At 43.4% G+C, this 26,248-nt stretch overlaps 1 protein-coding gene across 1 annotated transcript; it reads right to left on the reverse strand.

Annotated features, from left to right (window-relative positions):
* Positions 1-9,283: 9,283 nt before the first annotated feature.
* smad7 (SMAD family member 7) lies at positions 9,284-25,925 on the reverse strand. The gene is made up of 4 exons (XM_072372670.1): positions 24,382-25,925; positions 23,439-23,492; positions 20,212-20,283; positions 9,284-10,201 (listed from the first exon to the last, which is right to left on the reverse strand). Exons 1-4 carry the CDS (start codon positions 24,845-24,847, stop codon positions 9,663-9,665), a joined length of 1,131 nt encoding a protein of 376 aa, XP_072228771.1. The 5' UTR covers positions 24,848-25,925; the 3' UTR covers positions 9,284-9,662.
* Positions 25,926-26,248: the final 323 nt, after the last annotated feature.

Consider the following 26,248-nt stretch of genomic DNA (forward strand, 5'->3'; position numbering starts at 1 on the left):
TATAGTTCAACTGGAGATATTGACTGAAGCATGTTCAATGCTGTGGACTCTGCTTTGAGAAGACACATTTGGCTATTCCAAGAAGAAGAAAAGGCGCAAACAAATTTCTGAGTACATGCAGAGCACCTAGAGTCATTTGAGTGTAGTTGAGCATACATGGAGGAGTGATATGAACCCCAACTGCATCATCAGGGTGTGTTGGTGCGGTTTTGAGAGCTTTGATTTAGTACAGTTTTGTTTGTATTGACACGAACATGCATTTGGTCTGCTTTTGGTCTGACAAACACAATTTCATTTTCTTTTCTATTATCATGTAAATGTGCTGACTGTCATGGGAATTGTTATATATGTATATATATATGTTAGTGGGACATTTCAAAGTAAAATCCACCTCTGTGCTCAGGCCTAAGGTTTCCCAACAGATCTTTACATTGTACCAAGACGATCAATACCATTCCCATGTCCTTTCTGTATTTTTAATGTTGTAGCTATAAAATGTAAATGAATGTCTAGGCTATGATGGTTTAAGTGACAGAGCTGCTCATATCAAGTACTACAACTTCATTTGGCCACATTTCAACTAGGTGTGCTATACAGATTTTGCACACATAAGTTGTATATATAGCTGAAATAAACCATTCATAATGATGACTTTTGGGTTTGAGGATTGTAAGCAATGGCCAGCAACTTAACTGCCTATATCCCATGTGTCTTGACTGACAGAAAAATATAATAATGTGGCATGAATGCAAAAGTTCAATATTTTGGAAAATATGCCAACTCACTTTCTGGTGAAAAGTTTGACAGGAAGATTAACTGTATCTGGACTGCAGAAAATTTCAACGGGGTGTAGAGACCCTGCATTTCTACCACTGGAAGCAGGGGATAAACAAAGAACTGGGGAGATCTCTGTTCTCCAAAAATGGCCGTGGTCTGGAGGTTCCGCTTTTGAAAACACCTGATACTTTTGCAGGAACGCTTGCCGTGCTGAACATTTCTTCTTGGTTGTGCCAGGTTACCATACACTAGCAAAGCATATCTGAAGGGATCTTTGAAAAGCTGCAAAACAGAAAGGTGAAACACATACATTTCCATTGGCTGATTTAAAGTGAATAAACTGTGCTGCGCAGTGTCATCTAAGGGTGGTGGCACTTGTTATGTTGTTAGTGGTTGTAATAAAAAGAAGAAGTAGTCCTAACTGGAAACTTGAGCTTTCAGCTTGAGGAGAAAAAAATGACAACAAATGCTTTTGTGGACATCCATGAGAAGTGGACAGAGCTCTTCTTCAGGAATTAAATTCACCTCTGGGAGTCATATCATATAACCTGGGATATCATATAATATCAGGGAAGACACCAGTCACTCATGTGATTTTATTGTTTGCCAGTTCAGGCCTGAAACAGTGGGTGAGTCACATCATTTTTGTTTTTGCCAGCTGACATTTGTAAAGTTGTTTCCATTCCAACTAATGCAAATCAAATTTCCTTTGAACAGACAAAAACCACCTCAACGAAGCACATCCATTTTTTTTATGGATTACTGGAAGTTTTATCCATTTTTATAATATCCATTCACATGTTCTTATTCACATGTTCTTAATGGGCATCAATAATGGCGATGGGAATCCAGCTACAGTCATAAGAAAAAGAAAGTAAACCAATTCTAAGGTTATATTTAACAGGACATTCTTAAAATAACATCTGGTCCTTCTCATGCTGCATTTCCCCACATGCTCTGGGAAAATGTATATGACCTCATTAAATAAAACAGATGGATGAATTATGCTTAAAAAAAAACATTTTTACAACAGAGGCACCTCTAAAACACATTACGCACTCTAAAAACAGGTTATGTTATATTTATACATATATATTTTTTATTTGTTTTTTTTTGCCTAGGGCACAGGTTTTCAAAGTGGGAGGCAGACCTTGACAAGGGGGCCCAGGACAGTTTCAGGAGAGGCGCAGGAAATGGCTGTGAAATAAATACTATTTTAGTTACTGAATCAATCATGAAAAGGACACAACATAAAATAGTCTAAATGTAGGAGATCTGGTTGAAGAGACAGCTCATAGATACATTATTTTTAAAGGAATTCTACCAGTTTTCCCAAAGAGATATAAAAAAAATAAAACTCTCAAAAACAACCACCAGAAACACAAAAAAAACACAAAGACACACAAAGCAACCACCAAGAGACTAAACGGCCACAAAGGCAGGAAAAAATGACCACGGTGAAACACAAAATGACAACAAAGACACAAAAAAAGAACAGGTTTATGGTGAGAATGAAAAGACAAAACAATCCAACAGAGCAATAACAACCAAAATAATTATAACAACCACTATGAAATATAAAGTAGTAACTAAGACACTCTAAAGGACAACAAAGAGACTAAAATCAACCACAAAGACAGTCAAAATGAATACAAAACCAGTCAAAATTGCCCTCTAAGTGACTTAAAATGACCTTCTTTCATGAGTTTGAAACTAATATATGCCTTTTGACAGGACTATTTTTAAAGTGTCTTGTGTATTTTAAACATAAGTCAAACCATTAAACAGCAGAAAACAGCAATACTTGGCTTTAGCTTGATGAGTGTCAAATTAAACAAGCATGAACATCCCATAAGCATTTAGGGATTGAGCTTAATTAAGGGGGACATATTATTACTAGTATTTTTCTAAGGGAGGTGGACGTGGACAATGGTATTGACCAAGGTGGAAGATTGACACTTAAGGACCATGTTTGGGTTAAAAGAGGTGGGGTAGTTTTGTCCCAGCCAAAGTGTCTCCTGCAGGAGGTGGTGTGTCTGGGTGGAGGGATTCCCGTTCCTCTGAAGTCTGGCAGTGGGTATCCGGTTACTCCTGTAGGTCTGCTATGATTACCCACCACTCAAATTCCACAGCCCTCATTTACTCCAATCCACATAGGAATCTTACAAAGTCAGCATTGCACACTGAGCAAAGACACACATAAACACAGAGACCAACAAACCCAGCACATCTGCAGTTGAATTTTAAGTTAATTCAAAACATGTATCTCTTCAGTCACCTCAGCTTCTTTCAATTTCCCTATCCATTTACCTCTGTTACAAATTATGTGTATATCAAACAATGCAACACAACTTTAGAGCTGAGATAACAACTTCAGCAGGGGGTGAGATTTGTGTTGCCGCTGTAGTGTTAACCTGGTTGTAAAATGCCAGAAATGCTGTAATCCACATGGAGGCGTTTGTCACACCAAACTGCAAGATAGAGCAGTGGTAAAGTGGTGGTTTTGCCCCATGCGTTTCCCTCCTGCTGAAGGAATGCTGTCCCAGACAGCCGACTAAACGTCCAATCAGCTGCTGATATGACCACATGTTGCACACAGTTCCTCTGTGATACAGCATCAGGACTTTGTGTACTTTGATAGAGACTGTCCGATTTATTACGTGTGCAAGACCACAAGTGTAGTAACTCCTCACTGCCACGGCGTCAGCACATGTAAAGTACTGTGTCTCAACAAATTGCTTTTTTTTCTTTAAAATTCATTTCCCATTTCTTTGTAAAGGTCAGCTCTCTGTTCGTGGGTCTGACATCAAGAGTTTCTCTGTGAGACATTCTAGCCTCAGGGAGAAAGGTCCAACAGAGCAAAGTCCAATTCATAATCATGGGGCAGGCTCCTCTTGGTTAATGTAATTGAAGAAGAAAAGAAAGAGGATACTGTCGTCATCACACACTTGTCTAATGCCAATATTACACCCATCAATCATTTTTCATAGTTTATGCCTGGTGTGTTCACTGACATGTCTCTTGATTTATTGTGATAATAACACTCAAATACTATATGGTGTGAATAGAGAGGGGCATCCAAGAAGGGGGATGTATTTGATGATTTATTGTGAAGTGATGTGTATGTGGAAGTGCAGAGGGAATAATATAGAAAATGGGAGGAGGAATATGTACAGTTTTTAAAAAGATCACCCTTTCACCAAAGTACAGCTGCAAACAGAGCAACTGCTGTATCTTTGCATCCTACTGAGTAGAATATACAGAAACAACAGATTTGGGGTGGAATATCAGTCCACAAAATATTAATCAAACAATGACTCATTCTGTTTCATCTATTAAAGGAAATGGCAGCTTCTGGGGGGGGGTTCAATAATTATATCAGAAATTATTGATATGGTTTGGCTTGTTTACCTATTTAAGTTTTGGCAAACACTAGACTTCAGCAGCTCTACACTTCAAAGGCATAACTGTGAGAGACCGGATGATGGAGGGATGCAGCCGGTTAAATAAAAAATTTTAATTAAATATTTCATTTCATGAAGTCACATCTATGGCATGGTATAATTGGGGGGGGATTAAGTCAAAATGTTTAATTTCTATTATGAAATGTGAGGCTGGTGGTCCCTACATCTACTTGTACCAACTGAAATTAGATCACTTGGATTTTGAATTTTAGTTTATAGACTAAATTGTTTGTTGCATTATATATTGATGTAATGAGAAGATTCTAGTGATCTTAACAAGATGCCAAAAGACAAAAGAAGCTTAAGAGGAAAATATCAGTTTCTATCACAACAAAAAAATGTGGGTAGGAAAAGCTATGCCAGCTGCAGACTTTCTTTGTTTGTCTTTGGTGTTAATGAAGGGAAAGTTTAAACTATAAATTGATAATCAACAGATTAACTGACCATGAAATACATTACTTGTTGCAGCCTTATCTGAATGCAAATTTGGTCCTAGTGTCCTGATGGGAATGATGACAAAGTTTCTCATGGTCTCGAGTGTGTTAGCAAGACACTGGGGGAAAAAAATGTAAATATCTTGTTAGTCCTATCAAAGCCCAAACTTTAAAATGCGTGTTAACATTTTGGTCTGACCAAAAACATACAAAACTGAGCTTCCTAAAATCAGAACCTTTGCGATTCAGACCTTTAGTGCTTGACTAGCCTCAACTTTTAGCTTAAATCTACCTGCGAAGTCAGCATCTACTGAGCCTTGCTCATAAAACTGCCGTCAGTGAAGGGTGGCTAACAAATCCAAACCTTTTTCCCGCGCACTCACTGATCTAAGATTGCTGGGTCTTTGGGGAAGCTAAAAATGGTCAGCTTGCCCCCCCAACCAAAAACACATTTTCTTAAAGACATCTCTGAAGCAGAAAAACTGTACGATGCTCTGAATAGCACCAGCAGACCATTAGTTACTTGGTTGCGATAACTTCCACTTGACGTGCACGCTCTAGCTTCCCTAACTGTGCACTGCTTAGATAATTCCACCAATCCTGCTTTTCACTCTTTGTTAACGTGTAAGAAAGGTTTGTAGAAAAAAAGTCTCATGAGTAAGAGTTTTCAGATTACTTGATAAAACAAGTTCCAATGCATGAAAATACTAAAACATGCGTAGAGTTTTAAGTTTTGGGTGGCATTTAAGGTGACAAAACATGATTTGAATGCGGCAGATAACCCAGAAAACATGGAAAAACGTGCCATCAGGCAAATCTTCTTAGAGCAGCTGAAAATAAATTTTTTCTATGCTCCATATGCAAACATGTGTGAGGGCATAAATGAAAAGAGGATGATAATTAGTTCTTGGAGATATCTACACTAAAAAAAAATGTTTTAATTAAAACTGCATACAGCACACAGAAAAGCAGTCTTGGGTGTGACTGTTCCTTGCAACAGATCAATATTTGCTTCAAATTCATCACTTGGAAGTGCCGTGCTCTAAGCATTTTTCTAATGACTATCAGCAGGCTGTGTTCTTGCAACTGTCAGCTTAATGCAACAATATCTTTTAATTGATCACAATTCATATAGACTGTGAAACAGAAATGCCTGCTCTTTGGATGTCATGTACACTGTGCATGCACATGTCAACATTATGTGTGTTTATTGTGTTTGCCTACGATATTTTTCTATAATTCTAGAACGGGTGAAGAAAGCATCACTGCAGGCCATAAAGGGGCTAAATAAGCAGATGAATCCCAGAAGTGGCTGTCCCCTTCTTTAAACCCCCAACCGACACTTCCAGCTTGTAAACATGGCTAGACTGTCCTACTCCACCTCCTCCATAACCTCCCATCCCGAGCCCCAGCCCCCCTCCTGCTGGGAGCTGGCAGTTGAACAGACTGTGTCTTATCTCCCCCCTAGGGATGAGGAAAAGGGGGATGGGGGTTAGCTTTGTCTACCAGCACAGGACTTTGTCTTACACCCCCACGTGCGGGCACATGTACAAAAATAAAGGAACGTATACACACGAGGTGTGCAAATAATGTTTGAAAAAAAACAAAACAGCGCAGTCTTTGAATAATACATAACAAAATTAACACAATGTAAAATTATTCACATTTCGGAAAATCATCAACAGTTTACCAAATCAAAGGAATGTTTACATTAGATTCAGAGTAATCCCTGACATGAAAAGGTCATGGCACATTCACTCACAAAGAGCAGGCCCCACTAACCCCATCCAGTCAGGCCTGGAGGGGCCACCACCACACACACACATCAGTATACAAGATGTTGGAAGTGTTTCTGAGCCACAAAGACAAGAACGAACCTACCGCACCTCATAATATCCGCAAATCTGCCTGCGATGTACAGGCCTGGCAAAAGGTGAAAGGTTTTTTCTACTTTTCTGTAATCATTCTGAGATTCTCAAACCAGACGGTCTCTTTTATTTTCATATTCACCTTCCCCGTACCAACACATGGACAAAATTCACAGGTACTCCCACGTGCAAGTGTGCGCTTAGAGAGAGTCAAATAATTGTATCTTCTAAACCCTATAGAGTTTGAGTCTGTGTATTTGAGTTTGACACCCCTGCTCTAAACCGTTGGCGTTTCAGTACAGGTCAGAGTGTGACATCAATTTTTGGCATCTTCACGTGGATCTGTGCTATTAATGTCTTGCTGTACATGCAACTGCACAAATGAAAACATGGCCTTGGCAGAGACTCAATGTAACATAAACAGAGCTGTGTGAGTGTTTCACTTTCTGTCAGTTTTTATTTGAGTATAGACGTTCTTGACCAAAAAAATAAGACTTGCTGTAACCAGACAGCAAAAGCCTTACTTTTGATTTCTATTGAATTGCAAATAAAATCAAACAGAAAGTGGACAGTGGATTTTGCTCTTCCTAATTTTGTTACAGTTAAGAGTGAATAATTTCATCACCATTGTATTGTGTAGGGATATGATTCTGTTTTAAGCTTCTTGCTTATTTTACAAAAAAATTTTTGAAAGGGGATTAATCTGCAGCAATACAAATAACTGTTTTATTTTTCATAACTGGTTGATCGTGAAACAGTAGTCAGGAAATGCAATTTCATGGATAAAATGTTCACTGGAGAAATAAATCAATAAATAATTGGTTGTTGTTTTTTTTTCATTGCCTACATAGCCTTCTGTCTTCATGTTACTAATTCAAGGGATCCTGCATAACAGAACACCACTTGAGAGATAATGAGAATGAAAGAAAGAAAAAAAAAGGTTCAAGTCTGCACAGCCAACAAACAACCACAAACAGCCAAAATGTGACTGAACATGCCAACTTGTTCCAGCAGCTTAATGTACATTTATTTAGTAGAAAACCTGCACCCTCCACAGCCACACATGTTGTTAAATACACATGTAAGCATTAGTAAAGCCAGACAAAAACCGACTCACACATGCAAAGCGAATGTGTACGACTTACTTTCTTGATGCCTCTTGTGGCCACAGGTAAAACTCTAAAATCCAGGTGATAACCACGGCCCACCGCATTAATGTGGTTGTGGTCTACATATACATATATATATATATAAATTTAAAAGCAGTCATATAATGCTTGAACTAGCTACCTCGTAACACTCAAAAGTGTTGTCTTGATGTTCACACAGTTATGCCAAATACATGTACACGCTGGTGTTTTTCGTAATAGTTTTAATAGAATTATTGAATCAGGGTCACCCCCGTCTGAGAAAAGTCATGGGTCATGTACATAAGGCCTCAAGCACACACAAGGCGCCGAGCCGCTTTAGTTGTATTAGGAGGGTTAGGGATTACGGCTATGAGGACAAACAGACAGCCATGGGTTTCATGTGCATTATACTAAGTAAAACAGTCCTACCATGTGAACATTTTTACTGTATGATTGATTTTCTTTGTTCGCTGTGTTTCTTTGTCTGGATTTTGTAATAAATCCAACGATAATGACAGTTGTAGGTACTGGCTCCCATTGTTGAAATAAATTTGGGAAAGGACATGAATATGTATCCTTGAACAAATGTTTCATAAGTAGAAGTTGATGACAGCAATTGCTGTGCAAGTATTCCAGTATCCCAGTGTCCTATTAAGTAAATACCTGGAAAATATTTAAATGTACAAGCAATTTAACTGCACTCTCAATTGTGATGGCCATATCTATTTTAAAGACATTTAAAAAAGGTTGCCCTAAATCATTATTACACTCTTTTATAATTTGAAAACCAGTTTGTGTTCTTGACCAGAGCACACAAAAGGGGTGGATGGCATGAAAGTGGGTCTTGTGAATGTAGGACTTTGAGACTGTGTGTGGGTAAAGCAGGCTTACAGTGGTAATCCTCTTCACAGACATCCATCTGACTCGCAACAGGACAAGGCCCAGACAGACACACACACACACATTTTGTTTGTTAGGAGATCTGTTTTGTCTTGTTTTCATAGATCTTAATGCGCATAAATAGGCCATCAATTTTAACCACACACTGATCCAACATCTCAAACTGAAGTTGTAATTTTCCAGTGCTTCTTCATTTCCTCAGGTGTGGCACAAAATTCTTTGTTTGATACATGACATTCCTTTTGCTTATCAGCCATTTAAATAAAAGTGACTCCTCCAGGAAGCCAGACCCGCTGTTGACTTTATTGGTTCCTGAATTTTGCCATTACTGCTTCCTGGCCGTGATGTCATCAGTCGCTTAATGACAGAGAGGAAGAGGGACAGTCATCCCCAAATAACTCAGGAAAAAGACACAATTTTAAAAGGCATAATGAGCCTGCAGGAACAGCGACAGTGAGTTATGACTGTGTCACAGTCTGAGTCATTTTGTCTTGGAGGGAAATGCTTTTAAGATCTACGGCACAACATCAAAGTGCTTCAGCAACACAAAGTTAAATCAATGTTGACTTTGGTTATAATGAAGGCAAAATGAAGGGGGTTTAGAGAATTGACATGTGGATCCAATTTAATAATCTAATCTAAATCATGCACTAAATAGAACATTGGTTCTACCAAATGGAAACATCACAAACCTAAAGACGGACTGGACAAGAAATATTTGTATTTTTTTTTATTTTTTCATTTTGGCATTTCTTTGTTTTGCATTTATATTAAGCAAAGTGCATCTTGTTTTCTTTTTCTCATCAACACATTGCACAATACATAAATAATGATGCATATAAAACGTCTTCATATTTACAATTAATAATATATTTATATATAACATAAAATACATTTTTTTCGCTTCTTATTTAATTAAATCTCAGTCATTTATTAAACAAAAGTCTGTCAGAATTTTATACTTTCTTCTTCTTTTAAATCCTTTTCTTTCTGTGTTTTGAACCTCTGGAACAAAAAAAAAGGAAAGTGGGTGAAGTCTTTTTGTGAAAGAACAAAAAAGGTGAGGGTGAAGGACAGGAAAGGCTGCTGCTATCGGGTGTTGAAGATGATTTCCAACCAACACGGGCAACTACTGATAAACTGTCTGGTGTAGCACTGTCCCCAGCCTTTCACAAAGCTTATTTGCACCGTGAAGCCCGTGCGAGGCTGCTGTGTGAACTCGTGGTCGTTCGGCCTCTGCAGGCTGCCGGCCTTGTCATAGTCAAAAGCTTTGATGGAAAATCCGGGAAACACCTTGTGCACCAGCAGTGTGCGCGAGTCCGGGTTGTCCAGTGTGGCCGACTTAATGAAGATGGGGTAGCAGCTGCGGTTGTAGACCCACACCCCGTCTGGCTCGCGCGTCAGCTGGATGCCATAGCCGATCTTGGCCCGAACCATCTGCACCAGTTGTGACTTGTTTTCGGAGCAGAGCTGGCCCAGGCAGAAGCCATTCCCTTGAGGTAGATCATAAAAGATGTCCAGAGAGGGTTCCTGAACTGAGTAGAGGCGCCCGACGCGTGTCTTCTCCTCCCAGTATGCCACCACGCACCAATGGGCCCGTTCACCAGACTCCTGCAATGCCAGGGAATCTGAAGGAGGCAAGAGAAGGAGATGGTTAGGCCTGAGAAAAAGACAATGAAACTTTAGACTACAATTTGAATGGACCAAGAGGAAAAAGAAAGAAGAGGGGGAAAAGATGAGTGCATGTGAGACTTCTCATCAGATGTCATCTAAATCTAAACCACAAAGCTGCTTAAGCATTGCTACATCTGAACAACTTCTTCCTTATCCCAGTTTTGGGAAATGAAGAATTTGCTTTAGTCAAGAGCCAAAACTAAACTGTCATCCACAATTTCTGCCACACAGGAAAACCATGTTGGAATTCCTGGAGTTCAGACAAGAAAATCAGCTCAGAGACACTGCCAAGCAAGTTTCCACAGGCAGTACAATATTTATCTAGGCATTAAATGCTTATCTTCTGTCTGGCTCGCTGTATTTTTGTAGCGGCGTGGCTACAGTGTACTGACGTCAACCTGATGTCCTGATCGTCTCTACTGCAAATGCTTCACCCTGCTGTAGGAAATTAGAGTCCATCTTTGACTGACAAAGATGAGGCCATGGTAACTGTGACAGCCACAAGATGAAGGGCTTTCACACAAACACATAAACCATGTTTAGCAGACGAGTGAGGCAACTCAACTCTCGAACCCTGGTGTCTGGATCGTTGACAAGCGAGGCCTCACCAGTCTAAAGTTTCCCCCCAGCGTAAAAGAAGTGTAGCGTTGGCCATGCTCCAGTTTCCAAACTCCTCCTCCCTATTTTGTCCCCCTTTAGAGCGCCTCCTGCACCATCCCTCTTTCCCTTCATATCTCTATTCCACAGAAATCTGGCTCCCAGCTACTCTCAGCCAGAAAAGTGGGAGCCAGTCAGGCGCAAGGGAAATATAGGAAGACAGAAAAGAGGCGGGGTGGGGAGGAGAAGGAATGCTTTTCACATACTTTGACTGTTACTTTTGCAACTTTGCTTCCTCTGATTTTTAAGTGTCTCCAGTGCTTTTTAGGGTGATCATCTTTTTGCTGCAACTTCTATCAACTGCTCAACCATCTGTTCCTTAGACAAATTCAGCCTCTGTGAGACATGCAAAGGTTAAGAAAGCTTGGAAGGTGGATATATATATGTATATATATATATATATAAACATAAGGGGAAAAAAGAGCCCCACTAAGAGCCATTTCAGTTGCACCCATCCTTCCCATTCGACCTCCCTCTTTCATCTTGCAGGCGGTAGCTGTGAATGTAACCGGTAATTTGGAAGGTCCCGTCTGAGACAAAATGCAATGTTAATGCAGCAGGATCTCTGCCGGCCCAAGCGGACTTAGCCCGGCCTGTCATTAGCCTTCATTAGATGCAGGGAAAAGAAAAAAAAATTGAAGGAAAAAGACAACATTGGGAGAGGAGAGACAGAAAAGGAGGAGGAGAGGGAAGGGGGCCAGCAAAACTGAAAGCATGCCTTCCATAAAACAAGAGGGGCTGTGTTCTTTGAAGTTGGACTGAGCTGAGCCTCAGGGAGTTTTTCATAAATCCATCCTTGTGGGGTGCGAAGGGAAACTGAGTACCCAACTATCTACCTTAGACTAAATGGAGGGAAAAGAAGAATTTATCTTCAAGATAAGAAACAGAAAGTGTCTTTTGTGTCTCAGGCAGATGTCAGACTGTCTCCAATCCTGGTATGTTTTACATATACATGCAAAGCCAAGGATGATAAGGAGAAGGGCGCGTTGGACTTTCTTAACAGCTGACAGTGGGCTTGCTGGTAGAGCTCACCTGTGGGGCCCTGCGTGTGTGTGTGTGTGTGTGTGTGTGTGTGTGTGTTTGTTATTGCTGAGAGAGACAGAGCCTGGCGTCATAGGTCATTAGAGCGGCTGCCTGTCTGAGCCTGTCATTGCAGCCTGAAAACACCCTGCTATTCAGGACTACACTAACTGCCCCGTTTCCCCTGCCTCATGGACTCTCCTTCCCCCTCCAAAACTCTGATGGCGGGTGAGAACCGCAGAGGAGAGAAAAAAGAGAGAGGGATACAAGTGAGGCGTGGAAGTTAGACAAGGAAACAACTAAGGAAAATAAAAAAAAAAAAGGTCAGCTAGTAAAGTAGTGGTGTAAGAAAAACCTTTGCCTTTGCAACAGTGACAATGTCACTTTCTAAAAAAAAGAGAATTGCAAGTCCAGTCGTCAGAAAGACATGCTGATAATCAGTCAAGATATTCTGACATTTCGCCCCTTGCCTAAGTTGAGCTCCTGATAACACTGCATCCAACACTTTGCATAATGCAACACGATGACAAATGCTCATGTGTTTTAATGTGGCCCCGATTTCTAAAACAGACTTCTGCAGTATTCCGTCTGGCTCAAATGTCTCTTACAGGTAAACAAACCCAAACTCATTATGTTCAGTATATCAGCAGAGGGAACGAGAGACGGGCAGACTCTTCCATCTGCGGGGCGCTGCCTTGTGAAGAGTATGTTCACAGCTTGTTCTGACAGCAGAAGAGCTTACACCTCATGAGTAATGCTGCCGAACACACACCCACACACACACACACATTTACAAACAACACACACAGGGCTACATTAATTTGAGTGGCCCTGTATCAACACACCTTGTTCCAAGTGTAAGGCTCATTTAACTGAATTTTTAATTTTTAAATACACCGTGTGGGAGGTGTCAAGCTCCTCGTGTTACAGCCTGACACTATTTCAGATGCCCCTCATGTAGGTGTTTGTGTCACCCTAGTTGTGCCTTGTGTCTATCAGCTCCAGCTCCTGAATACTTACTGTCCCTGTCTGTACATCTGTCTGTGTGTCTGTCTGCATGCTGGATGTCTGCCTCCCCACCTGCTCGTCTGCACTGCGGACTTTCAGCCCTCTTGTGTCTCTGGCCTCTCCTCGCAGGAGATAAGCTGACTAGCTGGCAGCCTGCGGCCATCTGTCACCCCAACCCTTTCTGTTCTGCTTCACTCAGTTGTCTGCTGCTGTTCTGTCCCATTCTGGTTTGTCCCATGGGATCCACATAAAACCCCCATCCAAATAAAAAAAAAAAACAGACTTTCCCTACTCTTCACTACAAAGCAAGACAGAGGAGGGCTAAAATATTTTTCTGTCATATGATAGTGGATGATAATAGTGAGAACACGCCTTATTATAGGTAGTTTGTGCAATGTAAGAAACTGTAAGAAGCAGGCGGTATGAGCTTGTGGATATTAGACATTAGGGATGCTGTGGAATCTAAAACAGCATATTGCTCCTGTGTTTTCTTGGTATTTAATGGATAATCAGCTTCTGTTCTGTAAGGACTGTGGGGTTGGTGGGTAAAAGCAACATACCAAACAAGTGTAAATATCTTTTCTTTTAAAGCGCGTGTGCAATGGAGAATTTTCGGACAAAGACAACAGATTTGACAGGGTGTTAGCTCCCCTGTTGTTTTAGAGAGTGGATGCCATGCTAGCTGAGACAATTGGACTTGGCCAAAGGGAGAAGGGAGAAGAAGGGTGGGGGGTTGGCAGACTGGGTGCTACTCATAGGACCAGAAACACAGTCTGGAAAGGTTAATCATTACCTCTGTCTGACTCCACACACAGACACACACAGACACACCGGGTTGCTGCTATTCTTAGAAGTCAGCACAGTCACAGAGTAACACGCTTACACCATCATGCGCACACACACACTCAATTTCCGGCCTTCAGTTCTGAACACTTTCAACATTGGTAAATAGTGAGGAGGCTCCTGAGGACTGTCTCGCATCGATTCCTGAGAGCTCTGTGTGTGTTTGTGCCTCTCTCAGCTCAGACGTGTAATGACCCTGTCGTCATCAGACACACACAGCAGCTGAAAAACGGAATGAGGAAGACATGAAGCAAACAGCTCGAGGGGGGAGGAAGGGCTCTTCACGGTGCCTTATTTTCTAAGTCAACACCCTCTCTGGAGCCGAGGAAAGTCTATTGCAAAGGTCAAGGGTCACCCTGGAGGCATTCCTTTTGTTCTCTCTGCCATGCTGTATATGTTCTCTGTGTGTGTGCGCGTGTGTGTGTGTGTGTGTGTGTCTTTCTCTGCAGTCAAAGCCCAGCCTTTCTCCCCTCCTGTTCAAACATTTTTTGGTCTCAGTGAGTTTTAAAGTGACGACAACTCCTCAGCAGCAGCCTTGCTGTCCGCTGAGGGCTGATGCATTTTTGCGTCTCCTTCTGCTTCAGCAAAAAATTAAATGGCAGGCAACCACTTCAGAGAGAGAAAGGTCAGTAGTTGTGTTTCTGTGTAGCAGTGAGGAAAGAAGATTGTCCTTGTCTCACATCAATGCAACGCCACAGCCTTGAAAGTTTAAACCGAAGCCATTTTCTTTAGTTGCACTAAAGGGTAATGACAGTCTGCTTTTGCCTGTGACTAGTTATTTATTGTGCAGCAGATCACCCAGTAACAGAAATGCCATTAATTCAGGCTTAATTGTGTTATTCGTCAACTGGATTGCGCTGTTTTCCACTAATGAAGAGTAGCTTCACTTTAACACTACACCAAAACTGATGCTGCAAAAATCATCTCCTTTATTCTCTACAATTCCCTTTCTTTTCAAAACCCTCACCTGCATTACCCACAATTCAATTTGACCATTGACAGGTCAGGTGAAGACTGAGGAGTGCTTATGCAAGACATGAGCTGCAGTCTTGAGCAATTGGCCTCAACTAGAGCTTTTTAATATCACACATCAACATCTGCTAAATCTTCAAGCAAATGCAGGCATTTTTCAATGTTTACGAAGCACAACATTTAAACTCAATATTTTTCAGTAACGAGGCAGATAAATACTCAAGCAGATGGGCGGTAGTGGGTGTAGTAGCTGAAACAGAGGAAGTGCCGCTTTAGGGTGGCAAGTTACGTAAGCTTTTAAGTCCTTCCCCCATTTCAGGAAACCTAAATAAGCCCTGATGGCAGGAAAACCGCACAGGGGAGTGGCACAGTTTTGCTATCTGCAGATCTGTCTCCTTGCAGAAACACAGATAGAGAGAATGAGCTGCAGACACGCCATCACTAACATGAACCATCCGGCCACGACCAAGAGGAGATAAGAGGAAGAAATGGCATGTTTTCCTAATGTTTGCCTCTGTCTACAGAGGAACTGCTTCAATTACATTATCCACAAGTCTTGATGTCTCTCAGAAACGATGAGTTCCTCAGCTTGAGATAAAACACAGAAACTTTTCCTAATTAATTGGGCAGCATCTTCCATCTGGATCCACATTATCACCAAAAAATCCAGCGCAATATTTTTTCACTGAGGGACGTTTTGTTCCCCTTTAACGCCTCCTTCCTACTCCCGCTGAGTTCTTATTCCAACACTTCATCACGCTGACCCTCTCTCTCACACACAACACCACCACCACCACCACTCCCTGCAGCCCAGATTTCCCAGGGTGACAGGACAAATAAACACTAGCTAGCTGGAAACAGGGTGCCAGGCAGGCTGGAGTGATGTCATCAGCTCACTTCTGCAAACACGCAAGTCAGGAGATTACCCGCAAGATCAGTATCTGTAGGCCTTTAGCACACACACACATACACACACAGGGCACCACAGACAGATGGACAGACAAGCCGAACAATCAACTGTGTTGTTGTGATACTGAAACACCGTGGGAACCAAAAACAAAACAAACACCACAAAAAGAGACAAAGACAACCAGCAGAGCCAGTTGTATGTGATCTGAGCATTTTGTTTGAGTTTTTGCTCTGTTATTAGTAATTATAGCCCTCTGTATATCTGTGAGTGTGTGGTTATGCCAGTACTGATAGAGATGTGGTTACTGACAGGAATGAGTGTGTCACTAAGACATCCAAAGGCCCCTCTCTGCTCCAGAGTACACAAAAGACAAACTGACAACATGAATGAGCAGGCGGGAGGGTGGAGACAGCAGCGCTGTGTGTCACATAAGAAATCTGACACACACACACACACAGGTTTACAGGCATATGTCTCCACTTATTTCCATTTCCGTTATTTTATCCTTCTAAAGAAGGGTTCGATCCCTCCCTTCCTCTTTCTCCTTCACACATTCTCTTTCTCTTGTTCATGCTTTCAGACATTGAGGTAGTGTCAAAATCCACTTCCACAGAGTGACTGCAAACCAAAACAATGTTCATCTTGTTCTGGGCTTCCCTCCAGCTTTGGCGTGGAGCCCAATCTATATAACCCTTCTTTCAGTGAGTGGGCTATGCAAAGGTAAGGTAACGTTTTAACTGTGAATGCAACAACTCGAAAGCATCTGAGGCTAAAGAAAAAGCCCCAACCATGAAAGCAAGGCACGCTCTCCTCCATCCTCTCCATCCTCTGCTGTCTCTGCGTGCTGTTTTTGCGATTTGTGCAGCATAATGACACAGGGTGGGGAACAGAGGACGGCCAAAACCAAAATTAAGTCCCTTGCCAGGAGGCGGCTTGGCTGCCGCGCAAGGAGAGGAAGTGGGGAGTAATGAGAGATCCTGGCCCAGCACGGAGCGGCCCGGCTCCACTCTGCTCAACTCGCTGGCTAACACACAGCTTCCAAATTACAGAGAACAGAGCAGAGCTGATGGCCATCTCTCCCTCCACCCAAAGCCGCCATCTTCTCTCTCTTCTATCCTTCCTCTTGCTGTTCAAGTAGAAAAATAGACACTGATTCTGGGAAGAAAGCGCTCATTTTCTCTTCAAAGAACAGGCAATGTGTACATTTCTCTCATTGTGGAAGTAAAGCAAAAGTGTTTCACACCCTCCCATCTTTCTGGTTGGTGCACCCCAGTGTTTGTTTTCCGTCAAGATGAGGCCTCGGCTGCCTCCCTGTCCGCTCGCCTTTTCCTCAAAGACATGAGGTCATATCCTGCGCAGCCCTTTCCTCTCCTTGCTAACCCAAACATGGCAGGAATGCTGATGGAGAAGAGGGAGACTGAGGGTGCTCTGTTTCTGGGCTGCTTTCTTAATTGCTTAGATTTAGTCAAAAAAAAAACTTTTAAAAAAAGAAAGAAAATTCACAACTCTTGTTTTACTTTGGTATTACTTTGGTAATGTGCCATTGAAAACCTCTCTTTCTGAAAATACCATGTAACAACCGCATTCAAAACAACACACAGGCCTTTTTCTCTCATCGAGTTTGCTCCAAAAATGGGCCATTTCTTTGGGACCTTACTTATGACAGCAGAACGAGTTTGATTTAATGAGCCGAGGTGCCAAGACTAAATTTAATCTCCACCAGAGCCCCTGATGAAGGTTATACTTCCAGCCTATTCACTGGATGACTAATTGACTGAGTGAAGGCCTGGCCGACTGTCTGACGAGTGAGATGACTGGCTGGTGGTATAAGAATACAACTCGGCCTAAATTTAACCTGCAGTGGGAGGAAGTGCCTGTGTGACAGTCGGCTGTCCGCCAGGGCTCGCACCGGGTCATTCTATCTGCCTGCCTGTGTGTATATGTCAAAATGTGTGTGCGTGTGTGTGTGTGTGTGGATACATGTCACCACAACCCAACTGGATCCTCTTACACACAGGCACGGCGGGTCTGTCCCCAATGGCACCAACAGGCATGCCACTGACACATAGACACACCGATGCCACACATTCAAGTGTCTGACACAAACAGAAGTCTAAAATTTTACTTTAAATGAGGCCTAATGTATATGTGTACACTTTGGCTGAGTATTGATCCTCAACAGTAATTATCAGAGAGAAAAAACGACAGCAGCCAGCAGCGACTGTCTGGTAAGGTTCGTAACCCTGTTTGCTTACCAGACGGTTCCAGACTAAATTCAATAGGCAGTCAATAGCTGCTTGTGTTGAACCATTATCATAAAGAGAGAAGTGCTAACTTGTATAAAACATTGAGGCTGAGTGCACAAACTTCCTGTAGACAAACTTCTAAAGGTGTTACAGGCAGATTTTTAAAAAAGGTTTTAAAAAAAAGAGAAACTTTGTGCCACACCTCTTTAAGCTTTAAGCTTGACAAAATGGATCTCAGGCTATATGAATACCTAAGCTGCTCATAACTCAAAGTTACTTAACACTCCACAAATTCATAACCAACACTCCAGCGCCCTCTTAACCCTGACCCGATCTGAAATTCACAATCCTTCCTCTGATCTCTCTAGTGCAGTTCCTGGGTGAACCTAAAGCCCTAAGCTAAGTCCTCACCACAGCTTAAACCAAGATCGGTGCCCCGACACCCGGCTCCAGCGTCCTCTCCTCTTCCCTTCCTCTCTGCTCTGTTCCAAGCTGATGACGTGAGCCAGCGAGGGGAGCTTTGGAGCTGCTAGCCTGGCAGGCAGCCTAGTTTGCATTTGCGCTTGTCGCTGTCGCAGTTCATTTAACTCTTTCCAGCCTGAATGATCCAGGCCTTTTCCAGGATATATAAACAGAGATGGACACCCTCTCCACAACTCTATTTGAACTATGTTTTTAGATGAATAAGGATTTCTTTCGGGGTAATTATCTACTCTTGCAGAGGTGCAGCTCGATAGCAGCTGCTTAACCAATCCAGTCTGGCTCTTTCTCAAAGATAACAAGGTCTTAATTATTCTAATACAATGCAAAAAGTTGCAGGACTCTTGCTGACTTCAAGTCTTTGCTTTTCTCCTCTCTTTAGAGCCTCCCTCCTCTCTGTAAATATGTCTGAAGAAGAACATAAAAAGGGCAGAGTGAGTGAATTAGAAGGTCAGCAGCGGGCCTCTGGGAGAGCCATGTTTCTTTTGTCAGGGCCCCAGAGGGAGGGAGCAAAGCAGGGAAGCAGGGAAGGAGGGAGGGAGGAAGAAGAGGAATGGATTAGCCTTTTTTTTCCCTTGGCTTGCCAGGGAAATCATGAGGGCAGAGCGCTACGGCCATCACGCCCTGGCTTTTCTACCTCCTCTACTCTTACTGAGGAGGCCCATTCACCAAAGCGCTGGCTGCCGCTGTCATTTCATCCTCGCCAGGAAGGAAAACAGGGGAGGAGGTGGAAGAGGAGGAGGAGGAGGGGCAGTGTGTATCCCTTACTGAGTGAGGGAAAAACTCAGGGAGGGAGCTTGGGGGGGGGGCGCCTGTTAAGACTCCACTTCTTCGGTTTCACAGTTTGAACTGTGTCTAAAACATGTCTTTAGTTAATGCACACGGGGAGGACTTTAGTGTCCATCTGATGGTGGAGGAGAGGACAGGCTGATTCTTGGATCCTCTGCTCTTTAAAGCATTGCTCTGACCCCCCCACACCACACCACCACCATATACGAACACACACAGGCACGCTAAACCCTCCACCACCCCCCGACCACCAAACAAAGGCGGGGGGAAAATGGGCAACGAACACCAACTGACATAAAACAGGCTTTAAAGGCCCAGTAATGAGAACCATCTGAGGCAAAGGAAAGCAAAGCACAGAGCAATCTGAGGCAGTGGAGAGCAAACTCTCTCATGAGCATCATCGTATTCTGTAGCCTGCGGACTAGGCCATGGGTAAGGAAGGCGACACTGCCAAAGGGGATTATAGGGGAAAAGCTGAGGAAGGCTGAAACATGTCCTGCATGAGAGCTGGAAGAAAGAAAGGCGCCTGTGTCTCACTCTTATCCCCACAGAGCCCAGAGGAGCGTTAACCATCTACAAAGACTTCCCCTGTACATGCAAACATACCAAAACAAACACTGAAATGTCAAATAAAGCCTGCCTTTTTTTTCTTCCTACAATACCACACGCACTGAACATACTATACTACAAACAACAGCCCGGCGTGTTTGTCTTCTATTACAACATTACACGGAAAGGGATGAGAGGGAATGGGAGAGAAGAGGAGAAGAGAGGAGCGTTGTTCAAAGAGCCAGGAGGGAGGAATTTATGTGGATGTGGGAGAACTGCACCACCCTCCCTCACTGGCTTTTTTATTACAGAGGGGAAGCAGGGGCCCCCACAATCACTGCCTCATCATCACAAGTATGGAGGGGAGATGATGTGTGTGTTGGGAGGAATGCAAAGGAGAAGGAAAAGAAAACAGAGGAGGAAAATGATATGGAGGAAAAGTAGAAAAATAGGTGACACAAACAGGGGACGTGTTTGGAGGAATATTTACCTGAAAGCCCCACAGGGGCCGAGTATGTTGTTCCTCCAGTGTCACTGGATGAAGGTCCAGAGTCTGGAGAATCTAATGGAAAGATGGAACGAGAGAGTTTGAATTAGTACTCGGCGTGTTTCTGTGTGCCTTTGCTTGTGTGTGAGGGGAGACGGCAAAGCAGCAGCTGTGAGGCCGTCAATCACTCGGGTGAAATCAATGCCTAATGAAGACGCTGACGATGAAGCTCACACTCTCTCACACACACACACACACAGAAGACTTACAGCAGAGAATTTCTTACACCCCTGATAATCCCACATAATCCACTGCTTCGGCAGGAATGTGAGCCCTGCTTCTCTGCACAGACGATCTGTTGATCTAGAAAGAACTGTCTTCTTTCTGCTAATGACCGAGGCGGGGTTCGGGCTGAACGCTTTGATCCCAGCTCAATAACCAAATAAAGATCAAATATTACAAGACTAACCTGGGTCCTAGTTGTCTGATAATTGTTTGTTTTCATGCTTCTTTTAAACATGCACCAAAGACACACCATCTCGACAAAAAACACAGAGCTTACAAAAGCCTCAAAAGCTGCTATAAATCCTCTTTATGTCATTTCTTTTCCCTTGTGCCCCTTTTGCATCTGTGTTCTTAACTCCCTCCAAGACCTGTAATGTAGGCTAGTTCCAACACGACACCTGAATGGAGCTTTAACAGAACCACTGTGTGTGCTGAGCAGAGTAGTACACCGCTGGGAGCAGGCTAGTCGCTGGTAGCTTCACTAATTATACATTCCTTTTGCTGCACGTCAGCACCGCGCTACACCTTTTATATACTGTGTGTGGCAGTTGTCGCCTCCACTCTGGCTGAAAAAGTTTTTCGTGCTGATCTAATGGAAGCCAAATGCACAGAAGTCATCAAAAGTTAAAACCCTAAAGTGACTATTTCTTTGATTTGAGGTGGCAAAGGATGCTGACGGTAAGGACAATTTAATCCACATATACAGGCCTCCAGCTTGCCCGAGCAGAGCCTCAGTAACTATGAAGCGGTGACCAGAGCGGTTTCACTGTGAGCACCACTCTCCTCCACCCTGCCCCCTCCGGACGCGGCCCGTGCTGCTGCGGTCACGTTAACGAGATGCACGGGCATAACCCAGCTTGATCGCTTTCATTGGCTGCCAACAGGCCTTGCCCTGGTCTCCTGGGCAACAGTTCACAGCTGACCACAGGGTTGAGGGGGCATCAGGGAGAAAGAGCCAAACAGTGTGTGATTTATATTCCCATGAGCTGAAACAAGGTAGCGTTTTACGTCTAAGCTCCTTTCATATTGACCGCTGCTGCTGGAGCAGGACAGGCACCCTGACACATATAACCCCACTTCCTGCTCACTGGCATCATAAAAGCAGCATCATAAAATCCACTGCTCTTCAGCCTCATGTGGACATTTATAACATCTAATTGCCTTTTTAGAGTTGATATGCAGATTATCTGATGAGTTAACACGGCCTGATATAAAGCAAATATACCGAAATTGGTACAGAAAATTGAAATGACTTCTGGTAATGGGAAGGAGTTGATGACCAACAGCTTCCCTGCCCCATGTTTCTGCTTGATAAGCTCATCTGACATGTGTGTGAGAGTGTGAGTGTACATTCCAGCCCACTCCATTGTCTGAATAATATGTAATTCCCCTTTTTTTTCCATCAATACAAATACAAACAGTCTAATTGATAAATACGCTTCACCTTTGATAAGCAAAAGCTGTTGCTGCACTGACTTACAGGATAAAGCAGAACTACAGGTGAACTAGAGACATTTTCTAAGTAGAAAATAATCTAAGTAGAAAACTTGAGACCTGATATTTGTCTACACTTGTTGCTCTTGTTGGCCCCATTTAATTCCCTTGCAATTACAACAATTCAAGTTTTGTCAGTTCCCTCCAAAAGGGGAAACAGGGTGGTGACATGTGTTGTATAATCATTTCCTTCGTCTGCATCCCACTTGCATTTCCTATTTACCTTCTTGTTTCCTTTAATGACTGGAAAGTCTCCAGCTGAACTCATACAGAGACGCCACGCCAACCCTATGACGAGTCCCACCAAATCAGCAGTGAGTTGTAGGTAAAGGGGATTTTGCTGCTAACATTTCAGATCAATTCTACTTGTATTTAAGATTTGAGACCTGCTTTAAAAGTGCAACATTAATGTCAGTGCAGGGTAAATAGGGATGACAAAGTGAAGGGGGGCTTTGAAGAACCGCAGCTGCAGCTGCAATGACTTCCTATTGTTTCCATTCACTGAAAGCCACTTTCTCCTCCTGACTGGCTGGTCGGCTGTTAATCTCTGAGCTCTTTCTGCACTAATAGACACCGAGACGGCTAAATGAGCAAAGGGAGAGATTGAGATAATTAAAAACTGGGGGCTTTACAGTCCAACACACTGTCATTTATATCTCTGTCATCTTCTATGCAGTTTGAAAAGAAACTGCCTCTCCTTCTTTAGTCTATTCTGGTGATAGCGTGAAATCTAACACACTTCACAACTGACTTTGTGGGCGATGACATAACCTGACGGCATTTTGTGGCACAAGGGCAGAGCAGCTTGTGGAGCCCAGCGCAGGTGGAGGGAGAAAACAATTAATTAAAAAAATGTGTTGCGGAAAGCAGTGTTGCCATCCCAGTGCCTAAAGTGTGGAAGAATTTAAACACCCTCTCCTTTTCCCTAAAATCCATCGAAACACTGAAGTGGGATGATGACACCCCCGCCACACACACAAGCACTAAACCTTAATCTGCTGATCATTTCAGCTGATAAACGCTGGCTGGCTCCAGAGACTCTGCTGTCTGTCTGTCTCTCTCAGTGCTGTGATTCACAATAGATAGATGGACACACAAACAAACCCCTCCTCCCTCCCCTCAGACATGCACACTGCCCCTGGTGATGTGCCAGTCAGTCTATAGCTGGTATCTCAACTTTGTATTGCCTTGCCCTGGCTGCCAGCCACGATGGAATTGGCCAGCCAGCCAGGCGTGCCACTCCACTGCTATCATAAATCACAACATAACGTGGAGCCATTTCCTACACACACAAATGCACTGCAGGGCTAGTGAAGACTATATGGCTGTGTAATGCAAATGTAGAATACATTTGACATAATTTATACAATATGGTCGTTTAGATGTGAGTATCTTGCAAGAAACATATATACATGTGTGTTCAAGTGTTTGTGCGTGTACATCAAGCTCACCTGGTGGTTTAAGATAGTCCATGGGATAGCGCGAATATGGAGGAGGAGGAGACTCTGTTCGGAGGGGGGGAAAAGAAGCAGTGCATGAGAAAAAAAAACAAGGGAGAGATCTAAACTTTATGATAAGAGTTGTCATTCTTCAGGGGGAAAAAAGATTTGTGTCTGTCAGCTCCGCCTGGAGAGGCAGGCAGTGAGGCCGGCCGGGCGGCTATTGCCTTTCATTGGCAGGCAGATAAACAGGGGGCCGCCTGGCGCCAGAAGGGCCACTATCAGCGTCTAGGACAAACTGAGATACGGGCCTCTTTTGGCCCGGGACGCCAAGCAAGCGCACACACACACACTCACACACGCACACATACGCATACAGAGAAAGAGAGAGAGAGAGAGAGAGGCTGGAAACTTCCCCGTGGAAAGACTGTGAAGCTCTGGCTGAGTCGCTCTGCACTTTGGAAATGCCAATTATGAAATGTTGAAATAGCAGCCAGCCTGTTTGTTTGCAAAGCGGGGCTTTGATGGAGTTGCTAATATAAGTCCTTTGGCACATTTAAAGCGCATTAAAAAAAACGCGTTTTTAGAACTGGAAGGCAGTGTAATAATACATAAAAATGATTTTAAAAAAGCTATGTCAATGTAAAAACAAGAACATAAATATAATGACGCCACACTTCCGACTAGATGAAAAGGAACACTTGTCACGCACTTGGGTCAAGTTTGACCTTATGGAAACTCAAGACCACTGTGCCAGGGAGGTGATGTCATTTGAATTAGGCTAATTAGCCCTTAAGGAGTCTGGTAACTCTTTGACATGATGTCAATGTGTCTGAGTTTGAACTTGATTTAAAATAAGCCCCGACCACCTGGGAATTTAACACAATTTCTTGTGTTACATTCTTTAGAGTTTTTTTAAAAAAAATGTTGAGGCTATTAAAATAATCCAACTCACCAAGTTCACAAAGCCTGCTCATGTGGTGCGGGTTGCAGCAAACGAGCTCTGGGTTGATTTTCCCGTAGGATTCACAGCAAGACAACCTCTTCAGCTCCGAGGAATGCCTGAGGTCCGGCCACCTGAACACTTTGTAGAGCAGCATGGGGAGAGAGTAAGACTGTTGACCCACTTTGGCGTCCACTTTGCTGGGCAGGAGCAAGCAGGGGCTTCGGGCACCCCCTTTGGACTCCACCGCCTGCAAAAGCACCTCTAATTGTTTCTCTTTGATCTTTTTCAGTACCGAGTGGGTCAACGCCTTCAATTCAGCCTCCGACCCTGCGTTGGACTTGGCCACCTTTGTCGCTTTGCCCATGCAGCAGCCCCCGGAGCCATGCGTTCCTCTATCCGTCTCCCCGTCGCCCTCCGCGGGCGCACGGCTCCTCCAGAGTCGCCGGACGAGCCCCGATCGTTTGGTCCTAAACATGCGGGACGAAAAGAGGGTTTCCCGGCTAAAAAACGAGCATGGTGTCCGCAAATCATGAAGATTCCGGGATCCGAGTCCAGGCAATGACAAGCAGCCTGAGAAAATACGGTGGAAAAATTGGGAGCTGGATAAGCAGAGGAAATCTGTAGCATGCGCCAGTCTCTGTTGCTTTCTCCTGCAGACTAGATCGTCGAAAAGCAGTCGGGGTTCACGGGACAGTCAGCTTTCCCTCCGGGGATAAATTACCATCACCATCAGCCTTTCAGTACTGGTTAATAATGAGTCTAGCAGCTTACTCGCCGAAACAACGGAGAGAAAAACCTACTGCAACCGAGATGCGTGTTGCCTGGACGTGTTACAATTTTCAGCTGATGATGTGCAACCTATAGCGCTGTGTACTGACCCCTATAAAACACACACACCGTGGCGATTTTCAACTAATAAACACTGTCAAAAATTCTGCTATAAATGCCAACTATATGTGGTAAATATTGGAGCAAAGGGGCCTAATTAAACCTTAACGCTATCGCAGTTATCCCATGAAAACCGACGCTCGCCGCTGGGTCTTCAAGAGCATTAATCCACAAGATCCTTGATCCGACTGCACAGAGCAGGGCTCTCTACACCAGGCTGGCGAAGGGCTTTTTTTTTTAATGATCCGTTATCGTCTATGTATGCCAGTCGTCTGCCAAGGATGTGGTCTGCTGAACGGCGTGAGCCTCGTCCACAGAGCCTGGGACCAAATCCACGTCTGAACGTCTCACCCGGGTTGAGTTGCGTTTGTAAAGCCACACAGAGAGCGAGAGAGACCCTCGCTTTGCGTCCACGCACCGAGTCTGGTAACCTATTTTAGCAGTCGAATCCCTTTTCAGTTAAAATAATCCAACCTCGTATCTCGCACGAAGTTTCCGTGGCTGAGTGAAGAGGAAAGCGAGCCGACGAGTGATCTCGTTGGGGGGTAAAGGGCTCTCTGTCTGTAAATGAGGCGGATGGTTTGGGTGCCCTTGCTCCGTCTCCAGTCTCCAGTGCGCATTGACGCGCCCGGTCACGTGTGTGTCTAGACACCCTGTCGCTTAAAAGAAATGTGATTGTGTTGCACAAACAACAGATCAAGTAGAGCCCACAGCGCACACGCTTGCGCGGGCGCGTGCACGTAAAAACACACACAAATAGGAACACTTCCCAAATAAATAAAAATCTATTTAAAAAAAAAAGAAGAAGAAAAGAAAGTTGACAAAGAGTAAAGTTAAGTAAAGGTCGAAAAGACACAAACTTACTTTTTTTTTCTTAAACTATCGCATTTTTAATTGTTATAGAAATTAAACAATCTGGAGCCTTTTGCCAGGTCACAGCACTTAGGCTACTAAGCTCGAGGAGCACAAACACTGTTTTAAAAAATAA

The sequence above is a fragment of the Leuresthes tenuis genome, unplaced genomic scaffold, assembly GCF_036924035.1.
Source record: "Leuresthes tenuis unplaced genomic scaffold, fLeuTen1.0.hap1 SCAF_19, whole genome shotgun sequence".
Lineage (NCBI taxonomy): Eukaryota > Metazoa > Chordata > Actinopteri > Atheriniformes > Atherinopsidae > Leuresthes > Leuresthes tenuis.

Bases quoted from the DNA above. Each gene is read 5' to 3' on its own strand.
- smad7 (XM_072372670.1), bottom strand. From the start codon at position 24,847: ATGTTTAGGACCAAACGATCGGGGCTCGTCCGGCGACTCTGGAGGAGC. The intron at 23,493-24,381 runs GTGAGTTGGATT...CCCTCCGAACAG, and splicing joins GAGCAGGCTTTGTGAACTTG to AGTCTCCTCCTCCTCCATAT. The intron at 20,284-23,438 runs GTGAGCTTGATG...TCTTTCCATTAG, and splicing joins GGACTATCTTAAACCACCAG to ATTCTCCAGACTCTGGACCT.